At 40.4% G+C, this 15,031-nt stretch overlaps 1 protein-coding gene across 2 annotated transcripts in view; it reads right to left on the reverse strand.

Annotated features, from left to right (window-relative positions):
- CNTN1 (contactin 1) overlaps nucleotides 1-15,031 on the reverse strand; it is a 323,390-nt gene that overhangs the window by 7,934 nt on the left and 300,425 nt on the right. For both annotated transcript variants that reach the window (XM_073573262.1, XM_073573261.1), the window contains 7 exons: nucleotides 11,759-11,917; nucleotides 8,068-8,217; nucleotides 7,882-7,952; nucleotides 7,345-7,579; nucleotides 4,053-4,156; nucleotides 2,253-2,439; nucleotides 556-668 (listed from right to left, as the gene is read on the reverse strand). In XM_073573262.1, the coding sequence (XP_073429363.1) occupies nucleotides 556-668; nucleotides 2,253-2,439; nucleotides 4,053-4,156; nucleotides 7,345-7,579; nucleotides 7,882-7,952; nucleotides 8,068-8,217; nucleotides 11,759-11,917 (1,019 nt within the window). The remainder of the gene's footprint in view (nucleotides 1-555; nucleotides 669-2,252; nucleotides 2,440-4,052; nucleotides 4,157-7,344; nucleotides 7,580-7,881; nucleotides 7,953-8,067; nucleotides 8,218-11,758; nucleotides 11,918-15,031) is intronic.

Consider the following 15,031-nt stretch of genomic DNA (forward strand, 5'->3'; position numbering starts at 1 on the left):
GTAACCATTATTTATTGGTTGAATATGTTTAACTTTGAGTAACCATTAATAAATACTGCGGCCTTTTATCTTCACACCATATGTTTCGTGTCATTTAATTGGTAAGTGGGGAAGGTGGTTATAGATGGGGGAGTTTTGGTGCCTGCTATCCCATAAAAGAAAAATGTCAAACTTCAAAATAGCGCAAAAGCATAATTTCTTGTAGATACACTTGCACATACATTTTGAAGGACTTCGGCAGGAAGTATGTCCTAAACATTTTGGAGAACTAACCACAAATCTTCTGTAAATTTAGGCTTACACTAATAATTTTGTATCTTCATGTAATCCCAGATGTTGAAATCAAGAGTCCTGGAAATGTTTATATGGCCCCCACAGAGCCCTGATCTCAACATCGAGTCTGTGTGGATATACATATATGAAAAAATTGAGATAAATAAATAGATAGATACTAGATGGATACAGTAGATAGAAAGATATTATCTCATTACTGTAAGATAAAGATGATATGTGATATGATTAAAAATCAGTACTATAAAAATGGATAAAACTTACTTTATAGCCTAGCACTTTTGATTCATTGTACAATGGCTTTACATGGTCCCATGTGATGATATACTGGGAGCCAGACTTCACAGCACTAATAATTCTTGGCTTCTGACTGGGAGCTGAAACAAAAATGTGACAATATAAGTTTGTATACACAAATCAAACTTTAGGTCTTCTATTGATGTGGTCATAAATTTGCTTTACTGAAATAATTGTGGATTAAATGGCTAATGCAAAGAATGTGAATTATCACTTCTTATGCTTGGAGGAATGTATGTAGTTATATCAGTTATGCCAGCAACTACAGCAAAATTATATAATTACCTACTGTAAATTTGAACAAATAAAAGGGGTTGTCAAAAATGTAAGTGAATGATTCTCTATTTAATATAAAAAGTAATCACTTTTCTATTTTACTAAAAAATCCTTTCCGTTTCCTCACCATGCTATGTTCCTACCTGAGTTTTTATTTTTTGCATCTTATGATGTTTCGTGTGAGTCTCCCAACATGCACTGGGGACTCGCAAATGAGAAGTCATCAGGGGGCTGTTGCTGCAGTCACTACCAAAGCTGCTCTCCCCACCCAAATAGTTTGTCACCAGGGATGACTCTTTAGGAGTTGGTTTAATCTTTGCAGTATTATTATTATTTTACTCATTTATATTGCGCCATTAATGCCACATTGCTTTACATACATTATTGTCACTGTTACCGATGGGGCTCATAATCTAAATTCCCTACCAGCATGTCTATAGAATTTGGGAGGAAAACAACGCAAACACACGGAAAAAATACAAACTCCTTGCAGATGTTGTCCTTGGTGGGATTTGAACCCAGGACCCCAGCGCTGTAAGGCTGCAGTGCTAAGCTGGCTATATTATTTTCAAAGTGCACTCATAGTGTGATCCAGCACCGGTTATAAAAGGAATTTAACAGCCGGCTCTATTACTTTCAATAAACACTGACAGTGCACTCCGGAGCCAGCTACAAGGAGAAACTACGAGCAGACAAGAGCTTTTGCAGGCTTGCCACTTCTCTTTAGAGCCTGATAGGGAGCGCACTGTCAGTACACAATGAAAGAAACACAATGGTGACCAGGGACATTCTAAGCATGGGTCGGTATTAACAGGCGACGCACACTCAGTCTAAAGGTGAATAGCTCAGCCCATGAAAGAGGGTCATCCCTGACGACGATCTGTTTCAGGGTGGGGACAGGAGCTGTAGAAGTGACCACAGTGACAGCCCCCTAAAGATGTCTCGTTTGAGAGGCCTGACTGCATGCTGGAAAATTCAAACAAAACCTCATCCGTCTTATCCAAGCACGGGTGTTATCTGAGCATCTGGGGGTTGCCTGTTTGCTACGCAATCCCCACATGCGTTCAGGCTGTCTAACAGCTGCTAATCATGCAGCCACAGACACTCGAACATAACATACGAGCACACCAAGATGCTTGGATAACATCCGAGCGTACTCAGATAAGGCGTTATTCGAGCATGTTCGCTCATCACTAAACCTCATCATATGTAAGAAAAAAAAATGCTAGAATGTTAAAGTAGTGAGGTAAAGGTAGGTATTTTTTTAATTGAAGCATATTATAAAATAGCGTGGTTGTTAACATTAAACAGAAAGAGAATCATATTATATTCAGTTAAGTTTCAGACAGCCACTGTAATAACTATAATAAGGAAGATTCTGGACTTACGTGCTTTACTAGTATGGAACTCGATAAGTTTGCTTCTAGGCCCATCACCGGCACTATTAAATGCAAACATATCCAAATTATACAGTGTATTTGCCACCAATCCTTCAAGTCTGACTGGTTCTTCTGATTGCTCTATTTGTACTCTGTGTGCTGCAGCTTCCTTGTCTTGACTGCTCCAGTAACGAATCTGATTAAAAAAACATTCGCAATCAGTTTAAGAAAATACTGGTATGTAAATATAATGCCATAACTTTCATTTGAAAAAGAATGGATTCCCATCTGCTGTGACCATCCTAATGCCTTATTCATAAGTCAGTATTTGTTGGTCAGTGTGCCATCAGTATTTGCAAGCCAAAGGGAAGTATAACTCTAAGAATAACACATTCACACATTCAGAATTTTACATCAGTATTTATAAGCTAAAACCAGGAGTGGGTGATAAATACAGAAGTGGTGACGTGTTTCTATTATACTTTTTCTTATTTTTCCACTCTTGACCAAATACTGACCAAATATTCACGGTGCAAACATGGCCTAAAGCACAGAAAAGGTAGGAATATTTCCGTTAGGCCGTGGTAACATGGCCATAGATTCTCTCATGGAAGAGAATTGCTGATGCAAATACTCTCTGTCAGAGTTTGATTGGATTGTCAGTGCACTGTACTTCGATTCTCTCACAAGAGAGAATCGTAGAATAGGTGCGGAGGAGACGGAGAACTTAATTTCTCCATCGTCTCCACTGACTCTGTGAGAGTACATCGGACTGCACTGGGATGAGATACGAAGTCATAGTCTTCTAATAAAGAAGATTTGACATATCAAGCAATGTGGATGTGCCGTTCTCCTTTAGTAAATCTATACTGAGTGTGGGTGGTCCATGACGGGACTGGCAGCTACACATCGGGGTCTGGTCAAATTGGTGACGTCTGATAAAGTCCAAATGATCAAAAATGTTCACAAATATTCATGGATTGCCTAAGTACTTGGAAATTACTAAACAAATTTCACTAACATTGTAGTGTGCAGGTTATACACATGCTGAAATTGGGAACCTACTCTATGTACCTACACTTCCAAAGTGCTGAATTTTTGTAATAAGTTGTGCAATACAATTTGGTTAGTAAAAGCTCAATTAAAGTGCCATAGGCACAACAATGAAGTAATCCACTACCCAATCAGGAATACTAATCACAATTATTCATGCAATTTGGGAGACCACACATAGCATGCGCTAGGTCTCCTGAACTGGATATATTGAATCAAATGCATTCATTTCAAATACTGAAATAAAGTACCTATAATACTAATAGGAAATAAAGGTCACAAAAATTATTTTGCACAACAAGAATCTTTTTCTGGACGAGACACAGAAATATAATGCAAAAACACACTAGATCTGTATAAATAATTATGGGCAATGCCATCTTCGCATCTTCACACTTGCATGTAATGACTTTTCAAATGTGAAAATTACTTAGCCACTAAAATGATGATCTAAGACTGTTGTCTAAAGGTCAGAATCCAAGGTCATATGCAATAATTCCAGAAGCAATGTGCACAGTATCTGCATGGTATGCTTCTGGTCAGTATGATAAATTGAAGCTCAACCTGTAGCCAATGCACTAAAAACTGCACAGTGAGAAATTCTACAAAATTCTCTTGAAGTGATGACATGCTCTCCGTAATGACCTTGTATCTACCCATAAATGTCCCTCAATGTGAGTATGGCCAACATGTCATAGGGGAAGCACTGTGTACAAAGGTTTAGAGGGCGTTTACATTATGTCCTGTGCAATTTACCTGGTAACCTGTTACTGTCTGCCCAATTACTGGCTGCCAATTTATACGTGCTTCAGTAGATGACAACACGTAGGCTGTGACTTCTGTAGGTGCTTCTGTTGGTGCTGTGCAGAAAACACAGAAAAATCATATGTAATCACTTATCTTTACAAACGATATATTTTTATATTTTTTTCTTTTGTTACAACTTTTATTATAACCCTAAACAACAGAACACTCTACACTGCACTGAGGGAAATAATGGCAGCAAACTTTAGTCACTTTTGATGTTTCCTGCTCCAAATTCATGAAAATGAGTCAGAGAGTTCATGAGTTTGGTGCCAAAGAAAAACATGTTCCTTATTTCCTTCCTTTATCCGTTTAAGGAAGTTTTTAGTGCATAATGCTTTCAAATGTCTCAAACTAGTTTTCAACTGTGGCAAAATGAAAAATCAGCCAGAATTTTTTCTCCAGGCAGGAACTGGAGTGCGAGATATGAGAAAAAGACTCTATATTTGTAAAAGTCGCATTTTCATTAATATGACCAAAACATCTGGATAAACAAACAAAGTTACTGAGGGCAAATCAGGATAGCCTTAAAGAAGTAATCCAATGAAAATTTTCAAACGTCTTAATATATTGTAATCATCATATTACATAGCACTGTGTACTAACAATTGTTCATTTTATCTTTCTTCCCAGCTACCGTTTATTTCGGACTATAAGACGCACTCTTTTCCTCCAAAAATGTGGATAGTATATAGTCCGGATGTAACTGCTCTGGCTGTGGATGGGGAGGTCGGGGAGTGACAAAGCAGAGGGTGAAAAGAGGCAGGAACCGACTGCTGCGGCTAACTCTTGTGCCCGCTGCTAAAGAGAAATGAATATTCACCCATGGGAGTGGAGAGCAGTGAATATTCATTTCTCTTTAATAGCGGACACACTTAACCGCTGCCGCCGGATTCCTGCAGCTGCCGGGTGTTCACATGTGCCCGCTACATAAGGGAATGAATATTCACTGCTCTCGACTCCCACACGCATCAAGAGCAGTGAATATTCATTGATCTTTAATAGCGGGAACAGGATAAGAAGCCGCAAGCCGCCAGCCCCTATTCACTTCTCTCCGTGCCTATGGGAGTGGAGAGCAGTGAATAGTCGTTGCCTTTAGTAGCAGTCACATACGCCCATAGTCCTGGCATGGGGAGCAGTGAGTATTCTGGCATCTGTCCTCTGCTTGTAGGCAGCGCATGACGTCAATGCCATGTGCTGCTTACAAGCTTAAATGATTTGCTGGCATTGGAAAAGGATGCTGAGAGGGAGAGCAGGAAGGTAAGCAGAATGGTTTATATTTTTTTTACGTTTTATGATGTGGGCCATGCATACCAGGATGGGGATGTGGTACCAGGATGGAGATGGGGGGCCTTCATACCAGGATAGGGATGAGGGGGCCATGAAATGCATATCAGGATAGGAATGAGGAGGCCATGCATACCAAGATAGGGTTGTGGAGGCCATGCATACCATGATAGGGATGGGGGCCATGCACATCAGAATACAGATGAGGAGGCTATGCATACTAGGGTATGGATGAGGGGGCCATGCATACCACGATAGGGTTGAGGGGCCAAGCATACCAGGATAGGGATGAGGGGGCCATGTATACCAGGAAGGGGATGAGGGGACCATGTATACCTGGATTGGGGAGATATATATACCAGGATAGGGGTATTAGTAGAGAATTGACCACATTTTCTGCTTCAACTTTTTTTTCTAATTTCCTCCTCTAAAACCTAGGTGTGTCTTATGGTCCCATGCATCTTATAGTCTGAAAAATATGGTAATTCTTCTGTTTTACATTCGGTCTATGACATCACATAATTAAAAACTGACTAGTTAAATCCTTCTAAGCTCTATGTAGAAACAATAGGTCTATTTTCACTGTATGAGTAATAATTATTTAAGAGTCAATGGAAGAGGGGGAGGAGCAGAGAAGGGGGGTCAAGAGTTAAAGAGAGGAATGATTTCTGCAGGAACAAGACACTTCCCGTTTCTACATATAGCAGAGAAAAAAGAAAAATTAGCAATCCTGTCGGCTGTCAGAAAATGTTGGCATTAAGCGAAGTCCCAGCAATTTCCCATTGCTTTCCCTGTGGTGGGCTTCGGGAAAATGACCACCAGATGCAGCGCATGTACAGAGTGAGATTTCACAGGCCAGTGTTCATAGGATATTCCCAATGTCAGGCACAGGGGTCTTCTGCAGACCCACAGCTGTTATGAGAACCCAGCGGCACATCACAATCAAATGACCAGGTCGGCCATGGATGGGACTTGTGACACGTTTCCGGTCGGTGAATGTTAAATGCTGCTGTCAGTGATTGACATCGGCATTTAACTGGTTAAGAGCAGCAGGTGGATCTCGGATCCACCTGTGGCTGTTAGAGGTACATGACAGCTGATCAGATCAGCTGTCATGTGCAGGGAAAGAGTCAGGCTCAGTGCCGCAGTCAATCAAAGGCTGGGACACAACCTTGCGTGTACCTATACGTCCGAGGTCATGAAGGGGTTAAAGAAGACAACTTAAAAAGTAATTATACGGTAGGCAATGTTGTCACCTTCAATAGGAAATGCATGGCAAGGTTCAGTCTACAGTGTAATCCAGAGATAGGGCAAGCCAGCATCAATGAATAAAAATATTGTCTCCTATGTTAACATGTTAACATAATACATGAGCCATGTAAAAAGTATTCACTGAATTACGTGTTTCAGGCTCCATGACTGAGCGCCAAAAGAGCCTCAAATGCGTAATTCATTTAATATTTTTATTACGGCTTCTTTATTATGTTAACAAAGGAGACCATAAAGTGTTTTCTATGATTGATGCTGGCTTGCCCTATCTCTGGATTACATCTTAAAAAGTGGTGCAAAACGTATAGAGAATGAAGCTCAAATCCTAAAGTCTGTAGGAAAGAGCAAATTACTACAGAAAACTGGATAAACCGCAATAATGAATTGGAGCAACGCTTACTAAATGTGGCTTTGTTCATATCTGCGCTGCGTCAGCTCCACCATGCAACAGATATCATCAGCACTGGCAAACCTCATTGACTTGTTTTAAGTTACATCAAATGCTGTCATTAATTTTGTGCATATTTCTGGGAATATATTACTATAAAATGCCATTCTTTCTGCCAATTCTGATGAAATGTTTGACTGAAGTTCTGACACACGTGTGAACCCAATTATCCCTATTATTTGTATTTTATTACTTTGTTCAATAATTTGCTTATCTCCCCAATGATAAGTCGCAGCTCACCTTCATCAGCTGAATATATAGTAGCGGTACTGCTGTATGGACCATCTCCCATGTTATTGAAGGCTTTAACTTTGACTTGAAACTGGGTGGCAGGAGTGATGCTATCATCTTTATGTATGTATCGGCCACTTTCTGGATTGGTTACTGTCACTTTCATCCATTGTCTTTCATTAAAAGGCTTAAAGGCAATAATGTAGCCAAAGTTGTCACCATAATGGTATTCACGGGCTAAAGGCTGTAAAGAAAAAGAGGGACTGTGAAGAAAATATGCACAGACTGAATACTTTCTAGGCAGTCATATGTCACTTCCTACAACCGAGCACTCAAGTATGTAGTATCCAATAGAATTCAGCGCACACAAAACATACCCATGCCCGGATGGCTGCCAACCCTGTGTGAACCACCAATATCTCGCTCAGGCCTTCTACTTCTGCTCCTTGCTTCCTCCTCTCTGATCCTTTCCCCATTTCCAGATTGAGAATTCTAATTAGTAGTGAAACACCAACATGCATGTAAAAAAGGAATCTCTTCACTTACCACCCAAGTTACTGTTAATTCTCGATTAGTTCCACCGCCTCCGCCAACATCAGAAGGAGCAACAATGGGTGCTGTAAAACAAAGGTATCACCCAACATAAGGTCAGTTTCAATTAGAATAGAATTCTAAACATTCCATTTACCAAAGGCCTATGCACCGGTCACTAGACTCTATCAAACAACTCACCTGCTCCTTCTGTTCTAATTTTTGATGAAGGCAGACTTGGTTCACCGTTTCCTAGTGTATTGGTTGCTATAACTCTAAATTCGTATTCCATCCATGGAATCAAATCTATTAACCTTGCCGATTCCATATTTCCTTCAATGTTAGGGATTTCTATGTCCAGGGATACAAAATAACAGATGTTTTTAAGAGATCACAAAAGAATATAGCTTTTACTTCACATGATATAAATTAAAAGCTAGTTAAAGGCAACTTGTCACCAAGTATTTGCTATGTAATCAGAGTAGCAGTACGTAGGGACAGAGGCCCTGGTTCCAGCGATAGATAAGTTACTGGTCGACATTTTGCATTTTGATTAAATTACTGTTGTTTTTGGTTTCTGTAGATCTACCAGTTTCCTAAATGTTGAGCTCTGTGTAACCAGGCCCACATCATTGATTGGCAGTTTTCTGTGTACACTGTGAATAAGCAGAAGCTGGTACTCAGCACAGGAACAGGGTTATACAGAGCTCATCAATATGGAGGACTAGAATTATTTCTCTAGTGATAATATCGTGCTAATAAAACACTGATTTTAATTAAACTACAATAAGAAGACCAGTAAGTGACACATCATTGGAATCAGAGTCTCTGCCCCAGAATAATGCTGCTCACAAATTAGATAGAACAATCCTATTGACTAGAGATGGATGAACCTGAACAGTAAAGTTTGGCGTCCATACTGAACACCTAATGTTCGGGCACAGACACTGAACACAGACTTCACCAGATGCATGACAGATTGGCTGTGAAATCATCCCCACTGGTCAGAGAGCCGCTGTTACCATGCTGTCAAAATGCAGTGTGAGCACTCAGCTGTAATCTGAGGTATAAAGTTTTCCTCCGGTCACTGGTGTCAGCGGATGGGACCACTGCTCCCATCATCCGACACCTGCTGCCGCTAATAACGAGAGGAGTGGCTGATGAGAGTATTCATTAGCGGGCTCCTGCGCTGTAAATAAATACTTTAAAAAAAAAAATGGCGAGGGTTCCCCTGTATTTTTGATAACCAGCCAGACAAACCTCACAGCTGGGGGCTGCAACCCTCAGCTGTGAGATTCAACAAGACTGGTTATCAAGAATAGAGGGGTCCCCTCGCTGTTTTTTTTTAAGTATTTAAATAAATAATTTAAAAAAACAGCATGGGCCCCCAAATTTTTGACAGCCAGCCTTGCTAAAGCAGACAGCTGGGGGCTGGTAGCTGGTAAGAGGCCATGGATATTGCCCCCCTCAGCCTAAAAATAGCAGCCCGTAGCTGCCCAATAAAGGCACATCTATTAGATGCACCAATTCTGGCACTTTGTCCGTCTCTTCCCACTTGCCCTATAGCGGTGGCAAGTGGGGTTCATATTTGTGGCGTTGATGTCACCTTTGTATCGTCAGGTGAGAAAAACTTTCACAGTGCTAGCGGGCATCTCACCGAGGTCACAGAAGTTCAGCCAGGCAGGGAATGGAGCCTCAGTGACCGGCAGTAACCTCGATGAAGTTACCATCAGTCATTGATGCTGCGCTTGCAGCAGTTCAGTCACCAGTGGTTCGCAGCCTGGACTGTCGTATCTTTGCACCGTCCAGGTTAAAAACTGTTTTCCCCCCAGACATGGATTACGGCGTGGGACAGAACAACTGACAGGTGAGGGATATTGCTGTTTTTTTATTTTTGTTTTTTTACAGGAGAACAAGGGCTTTGGTGGAATTAGGCTTTAGGTGTGTAAAACTGTGTTTGTTATTTTTAAATAAAAAAGTAAAAGTAAAAGTGTGTTTTGCTTTATTTCTAATAAAGGAATTTATTCTGGCTGTGTTTTTATTTACCATACAACTATAGGATTAGTAATGGTGAGGTGTCTCATAGACACCTCTCCATTACTCTGCCGTGGGCTTGATGTCACCTGACAATACAAAGGTGACATCAACCCCACAAATATGAACCCTAGGGCAAGTGGGAAGAGCAGGGCAAAGCACCAGAATTGGCGCATCTAATAGATGTCCCTTTTCTGGGCAGCTGCGGGCTGCTATTTTTAGGCTGGGGGAGCAATATCCACAGCCCTTAGCTGTGAGTTTTGCCTGGTTGGCTGTCAAAAATACAGTGGAACCCATGCTGTTTTTTTTTTTTAAATCATTTATTTATAGAGTAGGAGCCAGTTAATGAATACTCTCATTAGCCGCTCCTTCTCTCGCTGTTATTAGCGGCAGCAGGTGTCGGATGATGGGAGCAGTAGTCCCATCCGCTGACACCAGTGACCGGAGGTAAACTTTATACCTCCAATCACAGCTAAGCGCTAACGCTGTATTTTGACAGTGTGGGAACCGGGGCTCTCTGACCAGCGGGGATGATTTCACCACCGATCAGAAGTGGTATTTGCTGCGCTGTCATGCACAAGACAGCATTGCAAACACTGAATGTTCGGGCCTCCCATTCAAGTGAATGGGGTCCGGGTTCGGGTCTGAGTACCGTTCTGGTACTCGAACCCGAACTTTTTGTAACTGTTCGGCCGAACCCGCCGGATCCAAACATCCAGGTGTCCGCCCATCTCTACTACTGACAAATTTCCTTTAATTCTGCTAAAATGTAATATAATCATTAAAAACAATATGTCACAAGAAAACTATTTAGCCCATTGGGGACGCAGCCATTTTTAGTTTTTTTTTCAATCGTCTTTCCCTTCACGCTTTTCAAGATCTATAATTTTTTCTATTTTTCATTGACATAGCCGTAAGAGGGCTTGTTTTTAGCGGGACAAGTTGTAGTTTAGAATGACACCATTCATTTTATCATATAGTGTACTGAAAAACGGGAAAAAAATTGCAGTGGAATTTAAAAGAACAGCAAGTCTGCCTTTGGCTTTTTGGGTTTTGTTTTATTGACATTCACTTTGCAGTGCAGTTTACATGTTAAGTTTGTTCTACGGATCAGTATGCTTATGGTAATACCAAGTTTATAATATATTTTTTTACCATTTAGTAGAAAATAAAAAAAGTAAAACAATAAAAACATCATGTTCAGAGAGACAATTTTTATTGTTCTAATTCAGGGGTCCATAATACTTTTTGATATCTTTGATTTCATTTTTGGGGGAAGTGAAGTGACAAACTACATTTATGTAATTTTGATTCTTTCAGCATTCATAGCATGGCAACAAATATGATATTTATTAGTTTTGACTGCTACGCATGTATGTTCTTATTTATTTTTTAGGTTTGTTATTTATATTTAAGGAAAAAATGGACATTTACACTTTTTTTTAAATATCTTGAAACATTATTTTATATATTTTAATTAGTAGCCTGAAAAGCAAACTTGAACCTGCGAACCTTTAGTATTACAGTCTATTGTAAAATTGACAATTTTCTAATATCCAAAGTCCTTCCTTGGCTCTATTTGACAATCAAAACAGTCAGGTAAAAAATATATAAAAACAGGAGTGTGCCTATTATTAGTTTGGAAAAAGGACAGTGAGCACTTTCCTCATGAATACTATGACTATGGGTCTTTTGACTATTTTTTTCTTAGCAGCTATTATTAAAAAAAATATATCTTTAAAGCCTGTTGGAATAATAGATCAGCAGGTTTGACATCATAACATGTCATGAAAAAGCATATTTTCATGACAGATATGCTTTCAGTAAGGTTAGGATTAATCAGCAGGTCACAACATACCGGTCTTCACATCTTTCCACTCTTCTGAAAGTGAAGTTTTAGCTTGAATAGTATACTTAGAAATTGGCTGGTGATTGTCTGTACCACTACTCCATGTGAGTTTCACTGATGTATCTCTTATTTCTTCTGTTCTGACACCTCCTGGGGGACCAGGTGGACCTAAAATAAAAATACAGACATGTATCATTTAAAGTTAAATGTAAAGTATACAAATAGTCATTGTATACATGCTATTTGTGTTTTCCAAAATAAACATAAGGAAATACAGTATATGTGTTAGTCTACGTTCACACGTAGCGGAACTCTTGCGGAAGTTACCGCGAGAATTCCGGAATTCCATTTCGCGGGAAAATTGCATTTTAAATTCCTGCGATTTTCCCACGGAAAAACTAGCGATTTGCAAGCGTAATTAGCTTGCAGAATGCTAGCGTTTTCCAAGCGATCTGGAGCATCGCTTGGAAAACTGATTGACAGGTTAGTCACACTCATCAAACATAGTGTTTAACAAGTGTGACCAACTTTTTACTACTGATGCTGCCTATGCAGCATCAGTAGTAAAAGATAAAATGTAAAAAATAATAAAAAAAAAAAATAAAAAATATTGTTATTCTTACCTTCCAGGCATCCCGCGCAGCCTTCCCGCCTCTCTCCACGCTCCCGGTCCCAGTAATCCTTTGTGCAAGTTACCGCGAGATGTTGTGCTCCCGCGAGATCTCGACGTCATCGCGGTCATTCTCGCAAAGGATTACTGGGACCGGGAGCGTGGAGAGAGGCGGGAAGGCTGCGCGGGACGCCGGAAGGTGAGAATAACAATATTTTTTATTTTAATTCTATTTTTTACAGCGATATAGTACCCAAAGCCCGGACGACAGTCTCCTCTCCTCCGGACCGTGGGTACCATCCACAAACGTTCTGCTTACTTTTCGCATAGTGGGCACAGCCACATGCGGGAAGTAAGCGGAACAATGCAATCATGGGTGCGGGATCGCCGCGATTCCGCAAAATAATGAGCATGCTGTGTTTTTTACCGCAAAGCGATTCCGCCGCGGAAAAAAACGCAGCATTGGCACAGCATTGCGGAATCCCATAGGATTGCATGGGATGCTTATTTTTCGCGGCAAAATCACGCGTTTAAAACCAAAGGCATTTCCTTTGGAGTAATAGATTTTAACATTTAAAGGGTAACTGTGCTTTCAAGTAACTTTTCAGAATAAGGTGTCCTTTGTGTGCATAAGGAAAAACAATTTCTGGCCATTATGTGACTTATATCCTGCATACTCATTAGTTTTCCCACTCTCCCATCTGTAATTTACATTCTACTGGTAGCTGCAGTGATTTCTCTCATACACCGCACAGCACAGAAGGGGGAATGTCTGGTTTTCATTCACATTTTATGTCGCAGAGAAAAGCTGCAGCAACATGAAGGACATTATACAGCAGAGCTGAGCTGTCTTGATCTGAATCAAGCTCTGATGTGAGGAAAAATACAAGTTACAGAGCTCTGCAGGATGCTTTTCTGTCTGTTCATTTCCCTGCTCCTCACTCACTCCTACTCTACACTGCGTGTAGAATTATTAGTCAAGTTGTATTTGAGAGGATTCTTTTTATTATTGAACAACAACTAAACAACTATGTTCTCAATAAACCCAAAAGACTCATAAATATCAAAGCTTAATATTATTGGAAGTTGTAGTGGGTTTTTTTTAGATTTGGCTATCTTAGGAGGATCTCTGTTTTTTTCAGGTAACTATTACTGTGCAGAATTATTAGGCAACTTAATACAAACCAAATATATACCCATCTCACTTGTTTATTTTCACCAGGTAAACCAATATAACACAAAATTTAGAAATAAACATTTCTGACATTCAAAAACAAAAAAAAGTCAGTGACCAATATAGCCACCTTTCATTATGATGACACTCAAAAGCCTTCCATCCATAGATTCTGTCAGTTGCTTGATCTGTTTACGATCAACATTGTGTGCAGCAGCCACCACAGCCTCCCAGACAATGTTCCGAGAGGTGTACTGTTTTCCCTTCTTGTAGATCTCACATTTTATGAGGGACCACAGGTTCTCTATGGGGTTCAGATCAGGTGAACAAGGGGGCCATGCCATTATTTTTTCTTCTTTTAGACCTTTACTGGCCAGCCACGCTGTGGAGTATTTGGATGCATGTGATGGAGCATTGTCCTGCATGAAAATCATGTTTTTCTTGAACGATACCGACTTCTTCCTGTACCACTGCTTGAAGAAGGTGTCTTCCAGAAACTGGCAGTAGGTCTGGGAGTTAAACTTCACTCCATCCTCAACCCGAAAAGGTGCCACAAGTTCATCTTTGATGATACCAGCCCATATCAGTACCCCACCTCCACCTTGCTGGCGTCTGAGTCGGAGTGGAGCTCTCTGCCCTTTACTGATCCAGCCTCGGGCCTGGCCCATCAAGAGTCACTCTCATTTCATCAGTCCATAAAACCTTAGAAAAATCAGTCTTAAGATATTTCTTGGCCCAGTCTTGACGTTTTATCTTATGTTTCTTGTTCAAAGGTGGTCATTTTTCAGCCTTCCTTACCTTGGCCATGTCCCTGAGTATGGCACACCTTGTGCTTTTTGATACTCGAGTAACATTGCAGCTCTGAAATATGGCAAAACTGGTGGCAAATGGCATCTTGGCAGCTTGACGCTTGCTTTTCCTCAATTCATGGGCAGTTATTTTGCGCCTTTTTTTATCAACACGCTTCTTGCGACCCTGTTGGCTATTTGCCATGAAACGCTTGATTGTTCGGTGATTACGTTTCAAAAGGTTGGCAATTTCAAGACTGCTGCATCCCTCTGCAAGACATCTCACAATTTTTGACTTTTCAGAGTCTGTCAAATCTTTCTTATGACCCATTTTGCCAAAGGAAAGGAAGTTGCCCAATAATTAACCACACCTTATATAAGGTGTTGATGTCATTAGACCACACCCCTCCTCATTACAGAGATGCAAATCACCTGATTTACATAATTGGCAGTCAAGCCTATACAGCTTGCAGTAGGACAACATGTATAAAAAGGATGATGTGAGCAAAATACTCATTTGCCTAATAATTCTGCACAGAGTGTATGTATAGTGGCTATGTCGCATGACATCTGTAAACTGTCTCCTCTGAGCAAGACTGACTTTTGAGCTGATTTTTAACAGTGGATGACAAGTTCAGGAGACATGGGAGAAGCGGAGAAGTGGCTTATAAGTGGGGAAGGAGACTGATTTCTCTGATTAGTTAAATTAC

The sequence above is a fragment of the Dendrobates tinctorius genome, unplaced genomic scaffold (genome assembly GCF_039654945.1).
Source record: "Dendrobates tinctorius isolate UK_male_01 unplaced genomic scaffold, ASM3965494v1 ptg000035l, whole genome shotgun sequence".
Lineage (NCBI taxonomy): Eukaryota > Metazoa > Chordata > Amphibia > Anura > Dendrobatidae > Dendrobates > Dendrobates tinctorius.